Consider the following 23,725-nt stretch of genomic DNA (forward strand, 5'->3'; position numbering starts at 1 on the left):
AAAAGATTCTTAGTGTTGGAAAATATTAATGATTTCTCTACACGTTTAAGAAGGACTTGACTGGAAAATAACCAGACCAAGCCTAAAATTACATCTAATTAAAATAGAGGTAGAAAAATTAAATATATAAGGAATTTCATATTTTCAATGAACAATTTAGAAAAACTTTATTGGTAGTTACAAATTCACTTGTGGGAGTCGAAACAACCAAAATAGAATCTAGAAAGGAGGTTGGCAATTCAATATGTTTGACATAATCATTAATGAATGAGTTACGCCTAAGTTAGACAAAAAATCTTTAATGAAACGATATCTTGAATCAGATCATGGTTTTGAGTAGTTTCAACCTCAACCATGGTGTAGACTCTCCTTATTATCACAGGTCTTGCCTTATATACAGAAGGATTGAAATTCATGTCCATATCCAAAATATACATGACTAGGTTTTCCACACTTGAAACAAATAGGTCTATTAAAATATCAGTCTTTGACATAATGATCTTGTCCATATTTTAGACACCTAATGTAACTATTTACATGCCTACTTGAATTTCCTAGAAAATCGATTGGGTGGGATTTCTATTGGGGGAGGTTATAAGATTTTCCCCATTATGCCTTTTTTTTTGTTTGGCTAAGGTCCGAAACATCACAATTTATTATTTTGACTTTTTTCAAAATCCTCCAAAAGTATGCACTTGTAAATACGCGTAGTAAAATCAAAATTTCTAATATTCCTAATGTTTTTCTCAATTCAGACCGAAGTCCATTCTTAAACTATATACACTTCATTTTATTATTTGGGTGATAAAAGAAATTATAGTAGTTCCTTAACTCCTCAAACTTGGAAGCATACTCTCCAACTGACATATCCCATTGTTTTAATTGCATGAATTCTATTTTTTTGCTATCTTCATATCATTGGGAAAATATTTTTAAAAAAAATTGTTTTAAATACTTCCAAGATAATGATTATTCCTCCTCCTTCTAGTAATCTCTTGGTACTATCCGACCACTACTCAGTCTCTCATTCCAACATAAACACAATCTAATTTACCTTTTGGTTATTAGAACAATTCATAACTCGAAATATTTTGTCCATCTCTTTAATCCACAATTTAGCTTTTTTGTGGAGGTTTATTTCTCCTAAATTCAATTAAACCTTATGACTCAATAATTCCTTAAGTATTTTGATTTTTTAATTGTGCAACGACCATGTGTCTAATAGCTTGTACTGCTTCGGTCAACTCATTGTTCCTCCTAGTATTTTGTATTTGGAATTATACAAGTTAACAATCATAAAACAAATCTGATTGACATATTTCACAAGTCTCACATTCAATGTTACTTTGATACCATCTAACTGTAACGTTCTCTTTTATTTATTTCCTTAAAATATTAATTAATCAATTTATTAATAGTTTATATATATGTTTATTTTTAGGTAATTCTTTAAAAAAAATTACATCTTCACAAGTGAGAGATATAATACAAAAATTTATGTACATATATGTGTGTGATACAATTTTTACATTGAATTTTTCTTCTTCTATTTTACATGTTTATTTTATTTTTCTTAAAGAGAAAAGAAGAGTTTTATTTATATATAAATCCTTCCTTTCATACTACTACTATGTTATCCTATAATGGCGGGGAAACATGTTTATTAGAGGGTTAATATAAAGGGTTGGCATCATATAGAAGGTAATCACAATGGGTCCTTCTAGAACGATTGGTGCATCCTTATCTTCTATGAATGTTAGTATGAAAAGTCTCGTCCCACGAAGGTACCTGAGTTATCCACAACATTCGTGATCCAATTGGTTCCTAGGAAAACTGCAACAATGACAACAGAGAATGAGTTAGGATAGTTGGGAGCATTTATATCTGTAAGTCATATTTCAAATTTGTATGTTTTATTTTCATTCACCAATAGTAAGACAAGAAAGTGAGAACATTTATCATGTAAAATAATAGCATACCAAAAATTATATAAAATTCATCTTTTACAATTTCAGTAATATAATTTTGTTTTGTATAAAAATTATTTGACTTAATTTTGTAGAATTTTACCATGATTGTCAAAATAATATCATTTGAATCCTCAAGGTGAAACCTCCATCTACAATGTCTTCAAATCTTTATTTATCTGTAGTCTTATCATACTTAGACAATGAATTTTCTTTCTAAATTATTTCTATCATATATTAGTCTGTTAAATAAAAAATAATAATTTTTTAATAAAAATATAAATAAAAGGGACTAGTGTGTAATTAGAGATGAATAAAATATACCAGTGCGTAACTATAGATAATAAAATAAATAAAATGGACCAGTGTGTAACTGGGGATAAATAAAATAAAATAAATAAAATGGACCAATGCATATGAATATAAATAAAAAAAATGCACCAGTGCATAAATAGAGATAAATAAAATAAAATAAATAAAATGAATAAGTGTGTGGTTGAAGATAAATAATATATAATAAAATATATAAAATAAATGAAATAAATAAAATGGATGAGGTTACAGAAACCTCCCTAAGATACTAAATTTACTAATTAAATAAATATATAAATGATAAATGTAGTTGCTTAGGTTACTCTTGGGAGCTTCTTTCTTTGTTTTTTTCATGGGTTTGGTCTAACCATCCTTATTTGTTTTTTTTTTCTTTGTATGCTATTTTTCATATGATGACACATATTGTCTAGAATGAGTTTTTAAAAAAATGTCAGTTTTCTCTAACCTTAGTTGATACGATGCAGTTGTAGTGTTGAAATGTGATTAAAAGTGTATATATTATTTTCTCTTTCCTTTCTCTATTTCTCTCTCTCCTCATAGAATTAATACTTTATTATTATTATTATTATTATTATTATTATTATTATTATCATTTCTTTAAAATTAATACTTTTATTATTAATATTGTCTTAATATTTGTATTATTGATATTACTTTTTAGGGTTTAGGGTTTAAACCCTGAGTCATAACAACCTAACCCATAGCGAATGAGGGTCACTTGCGACATCATGAAGAAGAGTTGCCTCGTGGATCCTGTCTTGGGTTCCCAATTTCAAGGTAGAAGTGAACATGAGACACTTATCTTAGGAGATTTCATCACAATATCGAAAGAATTTGTGGGAGCGAAGACTCACTAGACGATGAGAGAACGAGATAAAGACTTGTCAGACGATGACAAGAGTTAACAAAGTATTAGTTGAAAGCGTCAGATGAACGGGGTGCTAAAAAGGACTAGAAGTTTGTCTTTGTAGAAAATATCAAATGATGCCTATAGAAGAACTCAATGGACCAAGCTATATGCATAAGTGTTAGAGAAAGCTAACACAACTGACATGTGGTGAAAGATCTACAACACGCCAGATGATACTCAAATCATACATGGACAAACTTAATATTTCCATTTTATTGATACAGGAATAGAATGTTTTATAAGTAGAGTGTAAAACAAATTGCCAAGACATAGTAAACCAAAAGTAACACAATTATAGACCAAACAATGGACTAAAAGTAAAACAACATTAATACACATAGTGATAATTTATAACCACTATTTATGGATTACAAGTATTCTACAAATTAAATAAGTTGTTATAGAAAGATAAATAAATAGTTCACATCAAATATTCAAATCCTTGTTTGGTATTTGATCTGCCAAGTAAATATAAAAATGTCCCATAGCTCCAGTACGAAACTTGTTTTCGTATATGGATTCTAATGTTAGAATTTCGCCGTCTTTAATCTTGATGGAACCAGGTTTTGGATAGCAAACTGACATTCCAACTAGGTAACCATTTTCATTTCCTGCTTCTTTTCCTGTTCCATATTTTGGATTTGAAGTGCATAAAACCCTTCCATCCTAAGTAAAGCAAAAACATAAATTTAGAGAAGATGCATTAAAATAGTTAATTTCTTACAAATATATATAATTTATCAACAAATTTTATTACTGACAAATTTATGAAAAAAAAAATTAACATAAGGTTATCTACATGATATAAATTATATAGGAATACAAAAAATAAATTCAAATATTACCTGTCCATATAAAGTAGTGTTGACAACACCAGTGTGCATATGAGCAGTGCCATATATAAGATAACCACCTTTTGTCATTGGGATGTTTGCTTTCTTAACGTGAGGGAAGTCATTGTCATGATTTCTTGAAATAGTATATTCCGCCTATAACAAGTTGAGAAATTTATGTTACTCACTTACCCACGAAAAAAAAAGTAATTAATAGCCTAATAGCTTAGTTTGGAATATAAGTGAGTTTCAAAAGTTTGCTTATATTTTTAAACTATAGTATATATTGAATAAATCATCTACCTGGCAATCATGAATTGGTGTAGAACCATTTGATCTTACACGATCAGTTGAATCAAGTATATAGAACCTAAGAGGCACCTGGTGTTCATCCCAATCAACCCACCTTATTTTGTATCTTAGGGAAAGATTTCTTATTGGGCCATGGAAATCATTTCTTAATTTGCATTGCAAGTTATCTTGACAACAAAAGAGTCCTCCTTTATAATTTCTTGGCAATAATTGACCATTAATGCCCATTGTGACATTGTAAAAGTTGGTTGGGAGATTTAAAAGCTTACACCTACACTCTGAACAACCTTTTCTATCATGTGCACCACGAGTATCAATAACCATGATGCTAAATAACCATTTTTCTTTAAACCCATCCTTTAATTTTGTAGGATTACCTAATTCAACTGCAAAAGGATCTGGAAGATTTGAGGATGTTCCTCGTGATTCTCCTCCCAAGCCCCAATAGTGTGGAAGCAAAAAACCTTGGCACATACCATCATTTCTTTCGAATTCGATACCGTTGCGAAGGTCGTGAGATTCTTTAATGTAGTTTGACATGGTAATGTTTTCAATATATTTTACAGCAAACCAATGATGAAGGTAAGTTTCATACAAAGGTACAGATTTACCATTTTCATCAACTACTTCAACATCAAAACTCTTGACCCCAATGTGACCCTTTGGAAAGTCAATATCTAATAATGTTTTTACTACAATTTTTCCTGGTCCCACTTCAAACTTTTCAGACAAAAAAGTAGCTGATTTGATATAGCTTCCATTAGACTCTACAACAATTGAGTGTGTTATGCCAGGAAGCAACATCATCATTGATGATAAAATTATTGCTATTTTAGAGAGAGTCTTCATGTTAGCCTACACATAACCATTAACATTAGCCATGAAAATATGTATCCAATGTTATTCATGTGGTAAAAACACGTGATACTCATAAGATTTAAATGAAATGGTGAAATAATAGAACATTGATACAAAAGTTACATACCATATAAGAAAAAGAGAATTGGCTAATCATGATGATGCTTCGGTCTTAAGCTAAAGATGTATGATCGTTTAGATTTTAAAGAGATCAATTTATGTGTATATGAAATTAATTACTAGTTCTATATATGATAAATGATTTGATAGTGATATATCTGGCATAACTAAATTTTAAATTGATGTTGGTTGTCTCCTTTTATTGGATGTATAAGGTGTTTTCATTTTACTTAAGCCCAAATTAACATGTGCAGACATAGTTTTACACATGTACAAACCTATTGAAAGCTCTTATAACTATTTTGGGTGCTAAACCAATTTGATTAATTAACAATCTGTTTAAGCAAACTTGGTATGGTTTAATTTTTAGCAAACTTGGTATGGTTTAATTTTTAGTGTGATTTATTTTCTTAATTAGAAACATTTATACATTGTATTGATTGTAAGTTTTAATTGTTTAAAAGAAGAAAATGAAAAATATAATTATATAAATGTAATAAAAAATTATTTAATTTAGACTTATGTAAAAATATACTAAATTTTGAAAAGAAAAGTAAAAGAAATATTTTAATACTCTAATTTGATTTAAGAAACAAAAAATAATAATAACATTAATAAATTAAATTAATTAATAGCTACAGAAGGTGAGAAGACACACAAATGGAAACGAAAATTTTATACATGCTGATATTACATATAACGTTGAGGATGCATGATATTTTTTCACTGTTCATAGTATTTTAATGGCAAATAAAATTATATTTTTATATTATTTATATTGTCAAACTAACCGTGCAAGTCATTTAGAGTTAAAATTAAAGATTTAATGAAACAAAACTTGAAGGTTATGCTTATTAGATTGTTAAGGTTTTCCTAGATAATGAACCACCAGGTAATCAAATCAAAGTAAGTTAATTTTCCTTAAACATGTTGTTGAATGTAACATAAAACATGTTGAATTCCAAGTATTAAAAAATAAATTTTATTAGAGTATTAAATAACAATTGAATAAAATTAAAAATGATTAAATGTGTAGTATAAATAATTTTGAAAATTAAGGATCAAAGAAAAATTAATATAAGTTTTTTAGGTTACTTAATATACTAAAGGTGTTTTAGTCACTTAAAACGGGAGATATACATGAGGACGGGATGAGACGAACATGTACATACTCATACACATCCTTATACCCAACTTAAAAAATAAAGTTTTATTCATAGTCATAGTAATACCCAATCAATGAGATTTCTCATTAAAATCAAGACGGGATCAATAATTTCGAGGACGAGTTCATTTATTATCTCTAATTTTAAGAGTGAGATTTATTTATGAAGATTATGTAATTCTATGCTAAATTTAAATACATGGTAGATTATGAAAAATTATTCAAGTGGTTAATTTATGCTTGCAAATACAACTTTAAAAATTAAAAGATTGTGCTTCTAAACATACTTTTGATCATTTATTATGAATTATTATTATTTTTTCCTTAATTACATGTATTTTTTATATTTTTTAAATTATGTTTTGGAAGAAGTTTTTATTTATTTTTTATATTCTATTTTTATTATGTTTTAATTTTCTTAAATAGTATATAGGAGCACAATTTTACCTTTTTAGTTTTTTAAAATTATTATTTGAAGCAAGTTTTGAGTGTTTTTTTTTCTAAAACAGCGAGTTCTTAAAATTTATTTTATATTTCTTTGTGATATTTTTTCTAGTTGGATGATATTTTTTAATTTCTTTTATTTGAAAAATATTTTAAGAAAAATAATTTAATATAATGTTGTAGTTTTTATTTTTATTTAATAAGAACCTATTTATAGTTTTAGATTATTTAGTTAATTAATACCTTAATTATGTTAATTGAATGTGGTTTGGGAAAATTCAAAACATTAGTAGTAAATTCAAGTCTTCAATGTAATAAATAAATTCCCACAAAAATAAATTCTTAACAATAATAATATAGTTAAAGAAGGTAACAAAAATTTATTTGTGACAACAAGTACAATAAATTAATCTTTGGAAATTTAGTTGTCTTTTAGGTTTTCTTGCTTCATATATGATAAAATTTGTATGTCAATGATGATGACGATGATTATGTAGTTGCAACTTCTGTGAGAATATGTGGTTCTACATTCTTACACCACCTCATATATATATATACAAAATGTGAGGCACACAGAACATCCATAGGACAACTTAAAAGATAACCTTGTGACACATACACTCACAAATATATATTTTTTTGTTAACTTCCTTAACTATTATTAAAATTTTATTTTCATTTTAAATTTATTTTATTACAATAAAATAGGTGTGTGTTTTAGGTACAAGGTTCAAATAAGAGGTTAAACCAACTTCCTTATGATTTCACTAGGCTTGATAACTTCTAGCAAAGAGAGAATCAAAGAGAAATGTGTTGAAAATTCAAAAACACAATTCATTAATATTCTAAGTCTATGTTTAAAAAGGAGGAGCCACTTATTTACAAGTTCATGTATCTTAAAACCGTCTCTTGGTTGCCTTCACCTTAGTTAAGTGAACTTAATTATGAAAGATCTCAAGGCAATCCCTTTGACTTACCTTTTCTCACTTTCGTGCTCATTCAACCTATTCATTTCAGGCTCGTGCTCCCTGAGTTTCCCAAACAAAGATACGTGGTCAAGGTTATCAAGCCCTTTGATTCAGAGATTGCAGTGACCTTTATATGTCATGATTTGTCCAAGCATTTGAGGATTTTAATGTTCAACTCCTTTCTTTAAAAGATATTTTCGTGACCAATGAAATTATTTACTATATGAGTAAATATCTTCTGCACATCTGCAATTCTTTCCCCTATAGCATTATGAACAACTCATACTCTTGAATCAAGGCATGTTTCGTTGCTCTTTCCACATTTGTAGTTCCTTCATGAGTCACCTCTAGGATGTCCTACATTTCCTTTGTTGTGACACATTGAAAAACTTTAAATTATGTTCTTAGCAATACAATCATACTGAGGTTTCTTTCCCTTAGTCTCGGTCGATTAAGACCAAGGTTTTTCAACAAACACTTTATCAATTCCATGCTTAGGAATGAAAGGGTCATTTATAATAGCATCTTAGATTCCTCTATCAATTGATTCAATAAAGATTTTCATTCTAACTTTCAAGAATTGATAATTCACTCCACAAAACAATGGTGATCTGTTTATGGAAGCCCCTTCACCAAAAGGTAGTTTTTCAACCAATTTATAAAAAAGATTTTAGGATCGAAACTTGAATAACATGCAAGAACTTAACTCCTAATGCCAATTGTTATAATATGTGGCTTGAAGCAAGAGAGCGTGAATTGTTTTCGCAAGATTTTCGCAAATACTATTGTTAGATAGAAAACTTCAATTAAATCAACAAATTGATTTACCTGTTCAACTTATTATAAAAGCATAACAGGTATATTATCAAAATATGAACCAGTTGTTTCGAGAATTCAATTGATTGATTTACACGCACAACACTTTAAAATAATTTATATGAAAAATATTAGAGTAAAAGAGAGAGATAATACACAAGAGAATTATATTAGTTCACTCTTAATCAAGAGTTAGATCCAGTCCTCTACACACCATTGAGAATCCACTAAAGCAATAAAAAGAGATTACAAACCAAGAGTGTTGATATTGAACCCTTTAAGAGCACATAACACTCTTAACCACACAGATTTCAAAAACTCTATATGAATTTGTTTACAACAAAAACAGTAAAGAAGAATGAAGTCTGAATACACATGTGTTTGATACAAATGAAGAACAACAGAAATGTAATCTCCAAGAATGATTTTAAAACAATTTGTTTTTCTCTCTCAAAAAGTGTTGTGTTAAATGATCATAAAACATCTTTATATAAGATAAGAAAGATTGTTAAAACAGTTTGATCATTTAATGAAATCAATTAAATTAATTAAAAACCGTTTGAATAACATAACAATATTTTGTTAAAATCATTTAATTGATTTATGAAAATAACTTACTATTTTCTTTAACCCAGATAAAATACCACTTCATTTATCGAAATATCTTATTGATTTCACCTAACAAAAAAGACAGAAAGAAAAAAAAAAATCATTTTTAAATCTTTAAAAAGAACTTAAGTGTTTTTAATCGATTGATATGATAAATCAATTTGTTTAAATACTCCCAATTTGTCTGGGCTCAACAACAATTGTTGTTTTGAGTTCCCAAATCTTGGACATGTTGTCCAACAAATTTAGATTTATTTATGCTTTGGAGAAGTTTTATCCGAGGGAGTCTAATCCATTTAAAAGAATCTGCATTCTTCCACTCCTTCTTTGTCCTTCATTTCATGTTGAAGGATTTATATTGATGAGTAATAGTGTCTACTTTTCAATAACGAAAATCTTCATTTCCTTTGCAGTATTTAATTTGCACATTTTCTTGAATTCATTTTGGAAACTGCAGAAATAAGTGTATACCTCAATTTATTGTTAAGTTACATCTTATTGTAAGAAAGATTAACTTGAATCCAAATTCTATTAATTGAATTCTTAAACTAATTTATTTATTTTTATTTAAATTACAAACACATTTTATTCAAAAACAATGATCATATATCTTGAATCAATTCATTGTACATATTTCAATATTTAGTGAATGTTACACATTAAAATGATATCTTCATAATTATTAACAATCCACTTTTACAAAAATAAATAAGCTGACTTTGCAGGTTGTGATATCTTCATGATTATTTGAATATTAATAACTCATTTTTTTTTGACCGGGTAGGATACCTAATTTCAATAATTTTGTTAAATGTGTTCAATTCATAAACCATCTGGGCCCATTGGCCCATCCTTGCATTGCAATGGAAAGAAAATGCATCTTCACTTTCCGTCTTTTTTTTTAAAAAACTAAAGTAAAATTATTCAAAAGTAAAAAGTAAAAGCATTACTTTCTCATGAAGTGTGGTTTAAGTAAGGTCTAGTAACACCAATAGAAAATGTAATTACAGTAAAGCTTTTGTTAAAAATGAAAGATTCTCTTTAATAAAGAATAATCATAAAAAGATTTTGAATATTTTCTATTTTTAGAAAACGAAAGTTATTTCTCTAAATATTTTAGCAGTGAAAAATATTTAATCAGTTCAAACAAAATTAATTAGTTAAAATTATTATTTTCTTACAAATTTTGTTTATAAAATGTGGCAGCAGCATGAGTTTGGTGTGCTTGGTCCACAAAGAAGCACCGACAAGCTCCATGGTTAAGAATGAAATATGTGAAATTCTTTAGTTATTTTATAGTTTCACGGGCCACAACTATGTAAATCTTAAAATGTGCATTTATAATTTATTTTTAAGAGTGGTTAGTTTGGTTTCGATAAATATATCTTACTTATATATTTAAAATTAATTTTATAGTTATTATCAAATATCATTTATATAATAAATTATTTTTATTTTTAGTTGAAATTGGATTTTTATCACACATTTTTTATTAAAATTCTTGAGAGTGAGAATAGAAAGAACCCAACAAATAATATAATAAATTTTGAATATTTATAATAAGAAAGTAAAATTTAAACATAAATAAATTTCATTAAATCAATTCAGTAGTGAAATTTATTATGCTTACATATTATAAATTAGTTTATTTATAGTATAGGTGAAATTTCTAACAAAAATTTATTTATTAAGATAATATTTTTAGACTCAATAAAACTTTAAATATCAAAATAGTCAATACTTTATATATAATAACTCACTATAACAATTATATTTTAATAAATTTGACATTGAAGATATTTTAGTTCAAATAAGACCAAAATTTGCATGCAAACAAATCAAATGAAAATCACACTAATGCATTCCTTTGTTCTTTCTCTATTAATTACCCACCGATTTGCGTGGGACCAAACGCATCCTTGTTTCTACTTTCCAAAGCCTTCTTATTTTTAATATTAATATAATTTTGTCATTACTTATTAGTGTTAAGATAAGGTTAAATAATTTATTAATGTATATGTTAGAAAAGGAATGAAGTTTGGATATTTGGCACACTTATGATCATTAACTTTAAACATTTTGCTATACTTCCACCTCACCATAAATTGTCTTCCTTCGTCACGAGAAACACAACTTTCTTCTGTAATTTAATAATTCACTTCACTTCTTTCTGTATAATATAATTCCGTTAATTTCTCTCCAACACCAGTATTTTTTCCTTAATTAATTAATTATAATTTTTTTAATCATGTTTAAATATATCGTTTCATAATTTTTTTATAAATTTGAATTTCTTAATTATTTTTTATTAAAAAAAATATTCTAATAAGACTCAAAATATTTTTTTATTTAAGTAATTTGTCCTTTTAATTTTTTAATTAATAGAATGACATAATTTTATTCTAGTCTTTTTATTTTTAATATATTTATAGAAAAATAAAAAAAAATTCTAACATTGATCAATTTTTTCCTTAAAAAATTAAGAAAACTGTTATATTATTTATTTTAATAATTATATTTTATGTTATATTGTCAATTACTAATCCTATATAGTATATTAAGGTAATTTTAAGTGATTCAAAATAAATATAAAATAATTAAGTAATATTCAAAGTTTCACTATGAATATTTACGTATCTTAAATAGTAATTAAAATTATCTTATTTAAACGTTAATCTAATTATTATACGGATCAGAATGGATGAATATAAAAAAAAATACCAAATAAAAAGATATTTAAAATAATGTCTTAAAAATATTATAAGGTATTGAGAAAAATTGTTTATCCAACATTTTTACAAGAATAAAAAGTTTTTCAGTTTAAAAACATGACAAACATAATAAAAAAATAAAATTTATACACATAATCAATGATATCTTTCTTAAAATTGATGTGTTTTCTGTACATTATTTATATCTATTAAAATAAATTATAAATCTATATATTTAATATAAATATGTGAATAATAATATCTATTTATTCAAATTTTAGTATTAAACATAATTTATATATAAATAATAATAAAAAAATGAGATCCTCTTATATTGTGTTTTTGGAATATTAAATAAAGTATTTATTAAATATAATATGTAGTTAAATTATTAATATAATAGTTTAAAAAGAAAAGAAACGTTGTATGTTATACTTTTAGTTAATTAGAAACTCAATTGGTATAGAAGTAATTATATAATAATCAATGATTTAATAGTACAGTGTAAAAAAACATTTATATTATCCGAATATTGTAATTAAATTCCTATTTTATTTTAAATTTGAATTTTTTATTTTTTATTATTACAAACACATTTTGTTTTATATTAATTATTATTTGGAGTTATGGGGGAAAATCCTATTAAGTTAATTTGGTAGTGACGAAAGTAGAAGAAACCCACAAAACTGAAAACTGATACTTAAAAAAGAAAAAATAAACTGACCCCGCGAAAAAGGAGCACGTAAGATCCTCATCAACTACGCATAATAGTCACAAAACGACACCTTCCATTCACGTTCCACTAATTGCGTTACTTTTTCCTTCTCCAGTGTTCATTAAAGGTGAATGAGTGAACCAGTGCGTGCGTGAGTGAGTGAATGAGTGAACCAGTGCGTGAGTGAGTTATAGCACAAAACCAACCACAACCTTATCTTTCTTCTTCTGTGTTCTGTGTTCTGCTACCAATCTATCTATACATCCAAGCTCCTCCAACACTGTAACTAAAAATCTTCCCTATAACTGCACAAAGTATCTTACTGTTTCCACATTCAGTGATTAAAGCTTCTTTCTATTTTCTCATTTATATCACCATTCACTTATTCCACATTCATTGTTGGAAAAGCATTTTGTATTACCGACCCATTTGGCAAAAGGCCCCATCTTTGAGGGAAAGAATGGGAGGTGGAAAATCCAGATCTTCCATTCTAGTGCTCTCTCTCTTTGTGTTCCTTTGCGTTTTTGCAAGGGCGCAACAACAGCAACCTATAAAAAACGTTGTTGTTTTGGTTATGGAGAACCGTTCCTTTGACCACATGCTGGGGTGGATGAAAGAAAGAATCAACGCGTTAATCAATGGGGTAACAGGAGATGAATGCAACCCTGTTTCTACTAAAGGTTCGAAGCAAGATTCAATTTGCTTCACTGATGATGCGGAGTTCGTGGATCCGGATCCGGGGCATTCATTTGAAGATGTGTTGCAACAGGTATTTGGTTCTGGTAAAATCCCTTCCATGAATGGATTTGTGGAACAAGCACTGTCTGTGTCTCAGAACCTCTCTGAGACTGTGATGAAAGGGTTTAAGCCCGAGGCCGTGCCGGTTTATGCTGCTTTGGTTAAGGAATTTGCTGTTTTTGATAGGTGGTTTTCTTCAATTCCGGGTCCAACACAACCCAATAGGCTTTTTGTGTACTCAGCAACCTCTCATGGTTCCACGAGTCATGTCAAGAGGCAGTTAGCCAAAGGGTACCCTCAAAAAACCATCTTTGACTCTATGCATGAGAATGGCTTAGACTTTGGGATTTACTTTCAGAACATACCCACAACTTTGTTCTATAGGAATCTAAGGAAATTGAAGTACGTATTCAAGTTCCATCAGTTTGATTTGAAGTTCAAGAGAGATGCCAGAAATGGGAAGCTTCCACCCTTGACTGTGATTGAGCCTAGATATTTTGACTTGAAGGGCTTGCCCGCGAATGATGACCACCCCTCTCACGACGTTGCACATGGCCAAATGCTGGTTAAGGAGGTTTACGAGGCTCTAAGAGCCAGCCCTCAGTGGAATGAAACACTTTTCATCATTACATATGATGAACATGGTGGATTTTTTGATCATGTGAAGACCCCATTTGTCAACATTCCTAATCCAGATGGGAACACCGGACCTGCTCCCTATTTCTTCAAGTTTGATAGGTTAGGGGTTCGGGTGCCTACTATTATGATCTCTCCTTGGATCAAGAAAGGAACTGGTAATCTCAAAATCCGATTTAACTCTCCTTTTTTAGCTTCTACTCTTTTGTCAAAGCAATTATTCATATTTTCTTTATGATAGAGATGTCAGACACTTATGTCCAATACTTCTTTTCTAATGGCTTGATTTTAGTCCATTGGATGCCACATTAACTTTTCTGGGACCATTGTCCTTTCTGATTATCGGTATTCCGTTGCCGTTACTTTGGAGAGAGCCGTGAGTTTAAGTTCCATGTGGTTGGTTGATTTTTCTTTTCTTGAGGCTACAAGACCATGTTTGTCCTTTTCCTTGATGTTTTGAGAGAGTAAGGCCTAAGGATAGTTGTTTTCTAGTCAAATTTAGTATACAGACCACACATGGGTTTTGAGCAATACGGTTCTAAATACTTGTTTACCAAATCTTCTTGGGTGCATTTGTTAGATTCTAAAGCTTCAACTTGCTTTTGATTAGTTTGACATGCCTACTAATTTTAATTTACCACTTGGTCCATTTTCTCAGTGATAAGTGGTGCCAAAGGACCTGCTGAAAACTCAGAATTTGAGCACTCTTCTATTCCTGCAACCATAAAGAAGATCTTCAACCTTTCCTCCAACTTTTTGACTCACAGAGATGCTTGGGCTGGGACATTCGAGCAGGTTGTTGGAGAGTTAAGTTCACCCAGAACGGATTGCCCAGGTATCCAATCTACCTTCTTTTTGTCAATCAATTGAATTCCTCAATAATACATTCCAATATGGATTACAACGTGATAGACTTGAACAGAGATAGCCAAAAAGGGGAAACTTCATCAACTTTGACAACGAAACTTTCTGAATAAGATTTTTTATACTATTTAATCATAAATAGTCATGTATGATCAGTTTACTAGCTTTAATAGTAGCTACATCAGAAGTTTATACCTATCGTGATTTCTGATTGGTTTACATTTTAAACATTTTACACTGGGCCTGCATAGAAATTAAACTCAAAACCTTATATTATGTATACAAAGTATTAAGACAGGGTAATGTGTTCATTTCAGTGACTTTGCCGGACGTGACCCCTCTAAGGAGCACTGAAGCAAAAGAAGATGCAGGCCTGTCTGAATTTCAGAGTGAGGTAGTTCAATTGGCAGCTGTTCTTAATGGGGACCATTTCTTGAGCAGTTTCCCTGATGAAATGAGCAAGAAGATGAGTGTGAAGGAAGCTCATGAGTATGTTCGGGGAGCCGTCTCAAGGTTCATAAGAGCTAGCAAAGAGGCCATCAAGTTAGGGGCTGATGAATCTGCTATTGTGGATATGAGATCCTCTCTCACTACTAGATCTTCAGTTCATAATTAATACAAAGCAAACGCAAAAACTACAAAGAGAAAAGAAAGTTGTGTGGCTATCTCTGTATCTAATTATTATAGTTTTAGGTCATCTGATAATTCCTGTGCTAGATTTTGCTATTGTGAAAGTGGAATGCTATAGAAGGGTGAAGGGAGTTCGCTAGATTGCTATGAGTATTAGTTGGCTGTGAAAGGAAGGGAAGTCTCTGAAGGTGACAAAGTCTCTGGCTGATAGAATTTAAGGAAATTTATAAAAAAAATTCAAGAAAATGATGGTTTGGCAAGTGAGTAATTTCGAAATAGAAAACTCCAATGCTGTTGTAAAAAGCACAAACTCAGAATATAAATGAAGCTCCATAAATTTGTTCAGATTTGCCTGTATCATGTGATTTTTTTGAACAGCGATTCTGGAAGGATAGACAAACGAAAAGTACTGCCTCTTTCACCAACTAAGATTTTAGTTTCAATATGATGTCAGAGATGCAACCAGTGAGGTTAAATTTTTATAATGATTGGATATGTAGTATTTTAGTCGCATAAGCCATGGAACGCATCCAATTAAAACTAAAGGGCTAAATTTAAAAATCATTCACCTAGATACCATACCAAAAAGGAATGAAATACAAAACAGGAAGGTTCTAAGGTATTTGTCAACATGTCATTTCAGTTGCGAAGTAGATTTATTCTTATTCAGCATTTTTCTAAAACCTATTCTGCATGAGTTACACAATCATAAATAAATATAATGGTTTTATGGCGCTTGTGTTGTTTTTTCCAGGGAGTGAAAACAAGGATTGGAAAATCAAATTCAACATTATGTTCCTTTGCATTACACCACTTAAGCCAATATCCCCACTGTAGTCAATATGCAAGTGGCTAGAGTTGGATATACTAATATTCGAAAATCATACATAACAGTTTGTGTTTACCAACAATCACTACCCCTCTTACAGTGGAAATGGTGTACATGGTAAGAACAGAGATCCACCAGGGGGATTAATCTGCTTAAGATGTGAAAGGTGGAACATATTCTGGAAGAAGAATTTCTGCAACATGCAGAATTCCAAGAAAAAATTACACCAGGTCATGCTGCCCTACAGGAGATATATAGTGAGATTTACGATACCATGAGATCCTAATTCTTTAACAAAGTTTATTAATATATATTCCTATTATAAAGTAAAATTCAAAAGAGTCAGTGAGAACGTGACACTTGATTATATCTATAATTTTTTCGTTCTTCCCGTAAAAAGTTGTAAGGAATACTCTTGCAATTCGTCGGCTATGGGGACTCTTTTTTTTCATTTTTAAATTGAAACTATTTCTCCTTTCAATTGTCAAGCAAACTTCTAAAAATATCTTCAACAAAGATACCGAATAATTTCGTCATCATTCAATCATTAACTCCTAAATTAAGTGGAAGATACTCATCATATAAATCATTCCGGCATAATACTTCGTTGCTTTTTCGTTAAAAATACACGAGGACAGGAGATGTAATTTGTAAAAACAAACATGCGCCAAGAACCACCACCACCTTACCATTCCATTCCTAAATACTCCTCAACCAAATAAATAGATCTGAAACATAAAATGCAGTGTATTCACCTAAGTAACAAGCTATAAATTGAAAAAAATGGTGATACAATTAAGTTTCATCTCAGACAAAATACAGGAACCCTTCTCTAAGGTTTAAAAGAAAGCAGTTAGTTACATTTTCTTTTGTTGTTAAAGATTGGAAGGTTGCTATTTTATAAAATTTATGGGGAAAAAAATCTACAAAATACAAGCCCATTGGACAACCATTTTCAGACAAGCTATCATCACTAAGGCTTGTCTGAAAGATCAGCTGATACACTTCATATGGAAAATATCAAGCCTTAATGTCATTTACTGTACTCTGAATCAAGTTTCCATTTTACGGGACCACTGCCAATTTGCATTCGTCCCAAACTTCAGGTTGAAAAAGGACTTTGCCATGTTGATATATCAGTGATAAGACCACGCAGTTGATCTATGAGTGTCTTCAGGAGCAAGTTCTTGTTGGCAAGCTCCTACATTTATGAGCAGATGTTCAATGTTTACCACTGATGTAATTAAAAACAGAAAAAAGACAGTCTATGAACCACTTCAGCTAATACCAATGGGTCATAAATTGTTTCAGAAATAAGCTAAAAATATAAAAGCCATAATAAGGAAGACATTAGATTCCGTTATAGAAACAGAACATGACAGAAAAGTAAATGCTTCTGAATTCCAACGAACTAAAATCTGCTCCTAAAACCAGAATTTCAAAGCTCAGTCGTTGTAAAGAACAGCGTGAAAGAATATATTAAAAACCTGGTTTTCAAACCTACCCTTCTTAGAGATGATGCTCGCTCCTGCAACTTAACAATTTCAGCTTCATCTGCAGTGCTAGCAGCTGAACCGGTATCAAATGTTTTTGACTGGAATACTAACCACGTTAGTTGAACCAGAAAACAAAAGCTTCACTTGACATAATTTAGTTGTAAAGCTCACAAAAGTATTACAAACATAAATATTTAAGCAAACAAGTGATATGTATATGAATGAAAACAAAATGTTATATACCAATATTCTTTAAGTGTCATTAGGGAGAGTTTGTCTAATAATATCCTTTATGAATAATTTTCTTTTACTCCAATCATCAATAACTTCAAATTCCAGTTTATGGTACCACAATATATTTAGCAAATTAAGAATTTATGCAAAGTGATATGTACCAGTCAGTTTAATATTCCTTTAAAACTAATATTTTAAATATGAGTTTGTCATTGAATTTTTTACAATCATATATTATCCATGTTTTTTTTATACCCCCATTTTTAGAAGGACATCAAATTGAACCTTAGAATAGAGAATTTATATCATCTTTTTACCTTCTCTGAAAGATATCCAAGGAATTAAGATTGAATTCACAATCCATTAGCTAAAAATCGGGTTTAGCAAAATAAAAACTAGTTATTCCAGAGATATTTAAGTAATAAAACATAGACAAATAGATTGCCAAAAGTCATTGAGCCACTTAACTCTGCAGTCAGCTCGGGAACATTTACAAGGGCATGTACGTAGGAGTTTCTTACCTTTTATTATACTATTGAAGCACCATCAATGTTTTCGGTATCAGATATCAGAAAATATTGGCAACCCAAAATTCCTTTAGAAAAATATATTGGACGCCATAACAGGTTATGGCAGAAGCATTGTGGACAAAACAGAATAAAATATATCCAGATATGCAGATATATAATTGCAACATAAAAATAATGAAAGGCAGTCATACAGTTAATAATAATGTGAATAATAATAATAATAATAAGTTTAGAAATTCAAATAACAATAAAATCAAAGCAAAACACCAGAAATTGAAATAAGGACAAGACAAAGTATTGAGTAGAAAGAAGAAAAAAAAGGCAGAGGGTGGCTCTGCAGAACGAAAGAGGAAACCAAGAAAGGGAAAAAAGGGGAGGGGGGGCACTGTAGTGGGACAACACAGCACTGCAGTGGAACACGTCCCAAGCTGCGGAACACAACGCAGGCAGCAACAGTGTCACCACCGGTGGCTGACCGCACAGCTATAGTTGCTGAAACAGAACAGCTCTGCATTTTAGGTTGTGGCAGGTTTAGGTTTTTTTAATTTTGGATTGGGTTTGGAGCAGATTGTATGACCCAACCCCTTTTTCAAAATATAAAATCTAAGAAGCCTTGGGTCAGTGCAACCCAACCTGAGGACAGCGATTTCCACCAGGGATGTTCCACAAGGCCATTCCACAATGTCCAAAGCAGTGGCCAGCCATAATGGAGAACCCAATTCATCACCACCTGGTTGCCAGAAAAAATCTGTCACGGCTTTATGCCATGGTTGTTTTTTGATAACATAGAGCACCATGAGTTAAACTTGCATGGTTCAACAGTCAGCAATTTGATCCCCTAAACTTACAAACTGTGACATAAATCTACTCTAGTGCACATGCAGAAATGCCCCCATGATGCCAATAAACATGATTTGGTAAGTCAAGTAGTTGAGTTGCTGACTTTGGAATGACAACAGGTATGATTGTATTGCCCGTCAAAGCACATTGAACATGAATTTACAGTTAGACATTGATTCAAGTTCAACGTACTTTGGTACATGTGATAGTCCCAAAACACAAAAAATGATATTTCTGCAACTGACCTATAGTTGACAGAAAGTTCCTAATATTTTAGTCACTAAATATTGAAGGACAATTCATGTTTAGGATTATATTTCTGAACTCTGAAACTAAGGCCTTTCAGATTTCGGAACTCTGAAATTAAGGCCTTTCAGATTTCTGAACTCTGTAACTAAACACCACATCTCAGTTTAAACCTCTGGGGCCATCACGATTTGGCACCAATGAATGTTATAATTACCATAAAGTGATGGCACTAATCTTAAAGGTAGAAGATCTTAGTTTTTATAATGAATCCAATGAATATGCACGTGAACAATTGACAGCCACAATACATCCTAAATATCAAGAGTAGGGTTCTCAATAGTGCATGATAGTGACACAATAATGCTGTTGTAACACAGATTAACCAAGGGCCGCACATTGCTCACGATCACTGTGCACTTAATGTTCCATTCCAGCAGCTTTTGTGGCAGAAATAGAATGGATTGCAGCAGGATAGCACTGCAATGTTGTGATTTCAAAATCCCTTCTTAGCTGTTAGGCTTGTCTTTTGGAAGGGAAGGGTTATTTCAGGTTTTTTGAGGAAAACACAACGAAAAGGGGCGAGACCTGCATTCCTCTACATCTCTTCTCTCTCCAGCGACAAGACCTACAGTCTCCCTGTCTGTGGATACGACGAGACATACTCCCTCTGTTTCTGGCTGGACCTCTTACCTGTGTCTTTGGTTGATATTTACTTGTCTGTTTTGTTTAAAACACATGGCTTTTTTTAGTGGTTACACAATGACTCTAGTTCATGTATTTTCTTGTATGGCGACTTTTTATTATTAATTATGAATCACGATTATTTAACAACTTTCTGTCATAGAGAATTTAGACCTATATAATAAACTGTATAAAAAATTTCAGAATAGTGGTCATCCCACAATAGCATTTTGTGATCGACTGCTATCCGATAATGATAAAACTGATGAAGGTCAGGCAAGAAAATACAAAGAATAATTGATACACATTAATTCTACTAGGCAGTAGAAACACAAATCAATAAAAACTCCTTATGATGGGGAACTGAATTTAATACAAAAATTATGCTAATGCATCTGTACTTGTGTAGAAGAGCCAGGTCAAATATTCAAGAAATTCCACACCTTTCACTTATCAAAAGCGGGTAGAAAAGAATTAGTGAAAAATGATAAAAAGAAATCCTTTACATACATTGTTCTGCACATTTAATAAGTAAACTAATCCAGGAAGTACAAAAATTTGATATCATAGCTACTAATAAGTGAAGTATGTGAGTTAACCCAACCTTAAAAAGACATCTCCATTTCTAGAACTAGATTTTTGAAATATTTACAGATCTCAATCCAGGGAGAGTTGAACTACTTCCATTTCCAATCCAATCCAACTCAAAGTATTATCCTTTTACATTAACAATTTAACACAACATTTATGCATACAACCGAAGGCAGCATCGAACAGTACCGTTCCCACCCTCTCACAGCTCAATAGAGTCTATCCCACCCTCTCACAGCTCAATAGAGTATTGCATTCAGTTTTGACGCACATAATAACCTCTCGAAAAAGTTCACAAAATCCATGAATCAATAGAATTCATTGTCAAAATACATTTCACAACAAAGCAAACACGGTATGGAATTCAAGATAAACGAGCGAAATCAGGTACCTTCTGGGAGTTAGGAATGGCAGTGAGAATGGTCCGAAGCGCGGCGACGGCGTTCTTGTACCGCAAGCGGGCCTCCTCAAGGGCACCTCCGGCGCCGGCAGAGACTGTGGCGCTGTCGGAGTGGAGATTGGAGTTGTCGGAAGTGGAGTCAGCGGTGGCGGAGGGGGCGTTGGGGGAGGCGGAAGTGGCGGAGGGAGAGGTGGACCACAGAACAGGGTTGCAGAGCTCGTCGTTCATGGAAGAGAGGATCTGAAAAGCGAACTCTATAGTTTCTTCCAGGTACTTCTGCCCTTCCATCGCTAACTCTTGCGTCGTTTTCGACCTCGACATCATGCCGTTCACCGATTGTTCTTCCATTTCAATCCCTTTACAATCATTGAGCGCCAAAACCAGGAGATTTACAAATCCTAAAACCCTAACCTTTTATAGATTCAAAAAATACAAACAATGAAAAATATTAACAAAAAGAGAACAGTTTATCAAGAAACGAAAAACTTCGACAGCAGGATTCGAACCTGCGTAAAATTTAATTAATAACAAAGTGTATTTTAAAATAGTTATAACTACCATTTATTATTTCCAAATAAAAAACTTGATAATTTACAATACTTCCTTTTTCTTAACTTCTACTGTATTCTTACTTAATTGTTTGAGAAATATTTTATTGACACTTTTTAATAATTTTAAAATATTATATTTTGTCTTAAGATAATTTTTGTAAATATAAAAAATAATTTATTTTATATAAATAATAATTACATGCTTAAATTTTATCACATCCGTCACATTAGTATTTGGTGCTGATAAAAAACATTAGTATTTGATTTCTTTGAACAGACTTGTACGAGAGAAACATAAGAAAAAAAATAAACAAATAAATTTTTTTCTATTAGTTAAAATAACTTAGAAATAAGTTAATTTATCAAATTTCTCACATATTTTTTCAAAATTTTATTTTTTAACTTAGTTAAATTTATTTTATAAATATTTAATTTCATTTTTTTTATTTAATTTTTAACAAAAGTACTATGGAAAAGTTTCTCTGAACAATTTCTTTTAAAAAGTTATTTAAATACTATTAAATATAAAATATAATTATGGATTATGAGATTATTTATAGAGGGATACTTCAATTTGTTTTTTAAAATTTAATCCCAAATTCAAATATTTATATCCTTAAAAATGTATCAATTTTGTTGTTCAGTTTCTAACAAAGTTGTGCTTTCAAATTTACTTATTTTTCTATTATAAATGACTTCTTTTTTCTAAAAAAAGCTTACAAAGTGGATTTTGTTTAGACAAATGACAATATACAATACTCCCATTCTCAAACTCCAATATTATGTTATTTTTTGTGAATGTGATGAAGGTGGATAATGAAGATACTGATTATGAAGTTTAGTGCAATAACAATAAGAGAATAACTAAATGGTGATGAGTTATTTTGATTAGAAATTTGTTGTTATATTTTGTAATTTTGAGTGAGAATTGAAGTGGTAGGCACTGGGACAATTGTAAGTCTTATGTTTTGTTGTAGGGATGACTAGTTGAAATGTTGTATTGTTGGTTGCACACAATAAAAAATTATTTGTTTATGAAGATGAGAACTCTTTAATGCTTTTATGTGGTTAAAAAGTATTTAAACTTTTTTTTGTTTTTGACTCAGTTTTTTTTAAAGTGTACTATGATTTTGATGGTTTTAACAACAATGTCATTATGGTATGGTTAATATATACCATTTTCAGTAATCTCTATTAAATTTATATCAATTTAGTTTAGGAAGGCACTCATCTTGATTTTCCATGAGTTATATTTCTCTTTATTGAATAGTGGTGGTCTCTCAAATAAGTTGACTTAGGGATTCCATTGAGTTCACACTTTGATTGGTTCCTCAAGTTTTGTAGAGAACTAACCCTTAAGGTTAGCTTTGCTACCAATTCTAGGTACAATTGACTTCAGAAGGGGACAGGGGGTTGAATGGAGTCTAAACTTAAATCGCTTATTTGAAATAGAATTAAAACATAAATTATAATAAGCAAGGGATAGAGAGAAATATGCACAAAGTTTGATACTAGTTCACCCAATCACAAGACTACGTCTAGTCTCTTTAAGCAAATCATTTAAGAGCTTTCACTAACAAAAGTATTTTAAACCTCTCCAGATACAAGTATTTTACACCTCTCTAAGTAACAAGTATTCTACACCTTTCTAGGTAACAAGTATTAGGTAACAATTATTTTACACCTCTCCAAGAA

At 30.4% G+C, this 23,725-nt stretch overlaps 3 protein-coding genes and 1 pseudogene across 5 annotated transcripts; 1 reads left to right on the forward strand and 3 right to left on the reverse strand.

Moving 5' to 3' along the window:
* Positions 1-390: 390 nt before the first annotated feature.
* Positions 391-1,356, reverse strand: LOC150025227 (uncharacterized; annotated as a pseudogene).
* A 2,280-nt stretch (positions 1,357-3,636) lies between these two features.
* On the reverse strand, positions 3,637-5,204 carry LOC137820060 (uncharacterized). The gene is made up of 3 exons (XM_068623839.2): positions 4,347-5,204; positions 4,056-4,199; positions 3,637-3,876 (listed from the first exon to the last, which is right to left on the reverse strand). Exons 1-3 carry the CDS (start codon positions 5,202-5,204, stop codon positions 3,637-3,639), a joined length of 1,242 nt encoding a protein of 413 aa, XP_068479940.1.
* Positions 5,205-12,819: 7,615 nt separating this feature from the next.
* On the forward strand, positions 12,820-15,974 carry NPC6 (non-specific phospholipase C6). The gene is made up of 3 exons (XM_068625365.1): positions 12,820-14,293; positions 14,794-14,970; positions 15,317-15,974. The coding sequence occupies exons 1-3, from the start codon at positions 13,222-13,224 to the stop codon at positions 15,613-15,615; spliced, it is 1,548 nt and encodes a 515-aa protein (XP_068481466.1). The 5' UTR covers positions 12,820-13,221; the 3' UTR covers positions 15,616-15,974.
* A 1,234-nt stretch (positions 15,975-17,208) lies between these two features.
* On the reverse strand, positions 17,209-22,002 carry LOC137820998 (mediator of RNA polymerase II transcription subunit). Of its 3 annotated transcripts, none has more exons than XM_068625382.1 (3): positions 21,471-22,002; positions 17,963-18,052; positions 17,209-17,659 (listed from the first exon to the last, which is right to left on the reverse strand). In XM_068625382.1, exons 1-3 carry the CDS (start codon positions 21,825-21,827, stop codon positions 17,561-17,563), a joined length of 546 nt encoding a protein of 181 aa, XP_068481483.1. In that variant the 5' UTR covers positions 21,828-22,002; the 3' UTR covers positions 17,209-17,560. The 3 variants fall into 3 exon arrangements, with proteins under 3 accessions (XP_068481483.1, XP_090151171.1, XP_068481482.1); XM_090295045.1 differs by having other exon boundaries at positions 17,963-18,027; positions 21,471-21,971; XM_068625381.2 differs by lacking the exons at positions 17,209-17,659; positions 17,963-18,052 and adding an exon at positions 18,659-19,448 and having other exon boundaries at positions 21,471-21,973.
* Between the last annotated feature and the right edge of the window lie 1,723 nt (positions 22,003-23,725).

The sequence above is a fragment of the Phaseolus vulgaris genome, chromosome 9 (assembly GCF_051622355.1).
Source record: "Phaseolus vulgaris cultivar YP4 chromosome 9, ASM5162235v1, whole genome shotgun sequence".
In the NCBI taxonomy this organism is placed as follows: domain Eukaryota; kingdom Viridiplantae; phylum Streptophyta; class Magnoliopsida; order Fabales; family Fabaceae; genus Phaseolus; species Phaseolus vulgaris.

Bases quoted from the DNA above. Each gene is read 5' to 3' on its own strand.
- LOC137820060 (XM_068623839.2), bottom strand. From the start codon at position 5,204: ATGAAGACTCTCTCTAAAATAGCAATAATTTTATCATCAATGATGATG. The intron at 4,200-4,346 runs GTAGATGATTTA...AACTTGTTATAG, and splicing joins CACCAATTCATGATTGCCAG to GCGGAATATACTATTTCAAG. The intron at 3,877-4,055 runs GTAATATTTGAA...TGCTTTACTTAG, and splicing joins ACACTACTTTATATGGACAG to GATGGAAGGGTTTTATGCAC.
- NPC6 (XM_068625365.1), top strand. From the start codon at position 13,222: ATGGGAGGTGGAAAATCCAGATCTTCCATTCTAGTGCTCTCTCTCTTT. The intron at 14,294-14,793 runs GTAATCTCAAAA...CCATTTTCTCAG, and splicing joins TTGGATCAAGAAAGGAACTG to TGATAAGTGGTGCCAAAGGA. The intron at 14,971-15,316 runs GTATCCAATCTA...TGTTCATTTCAG, and splicing joins ACCCAGAACGGATTGCCCAG to TGACTTTGCCGGACGTGACC.
- LOC137820998 (XM_068625382.1), bottom strand. From the start codon at position 21,827: ATGGAAGAACAATCGGTGAACGGCATGATGTCGAGGTCGAAAACGACG. The intron at 18,053-21,470 runs GTACCTGATTTC...TTAGTATTCCAG, and splicing joins CCATTCCTAACTCCCAGAAG to TCAAAAACATTTGATACCGG. The intron at 17,660-17,962 runs GTAGGTTTGAAA...TCATAAATGTAG, and splicing joins GAGCATCATCTCTAAGAAGG to GAGCTTGCCAACAAGAACTT.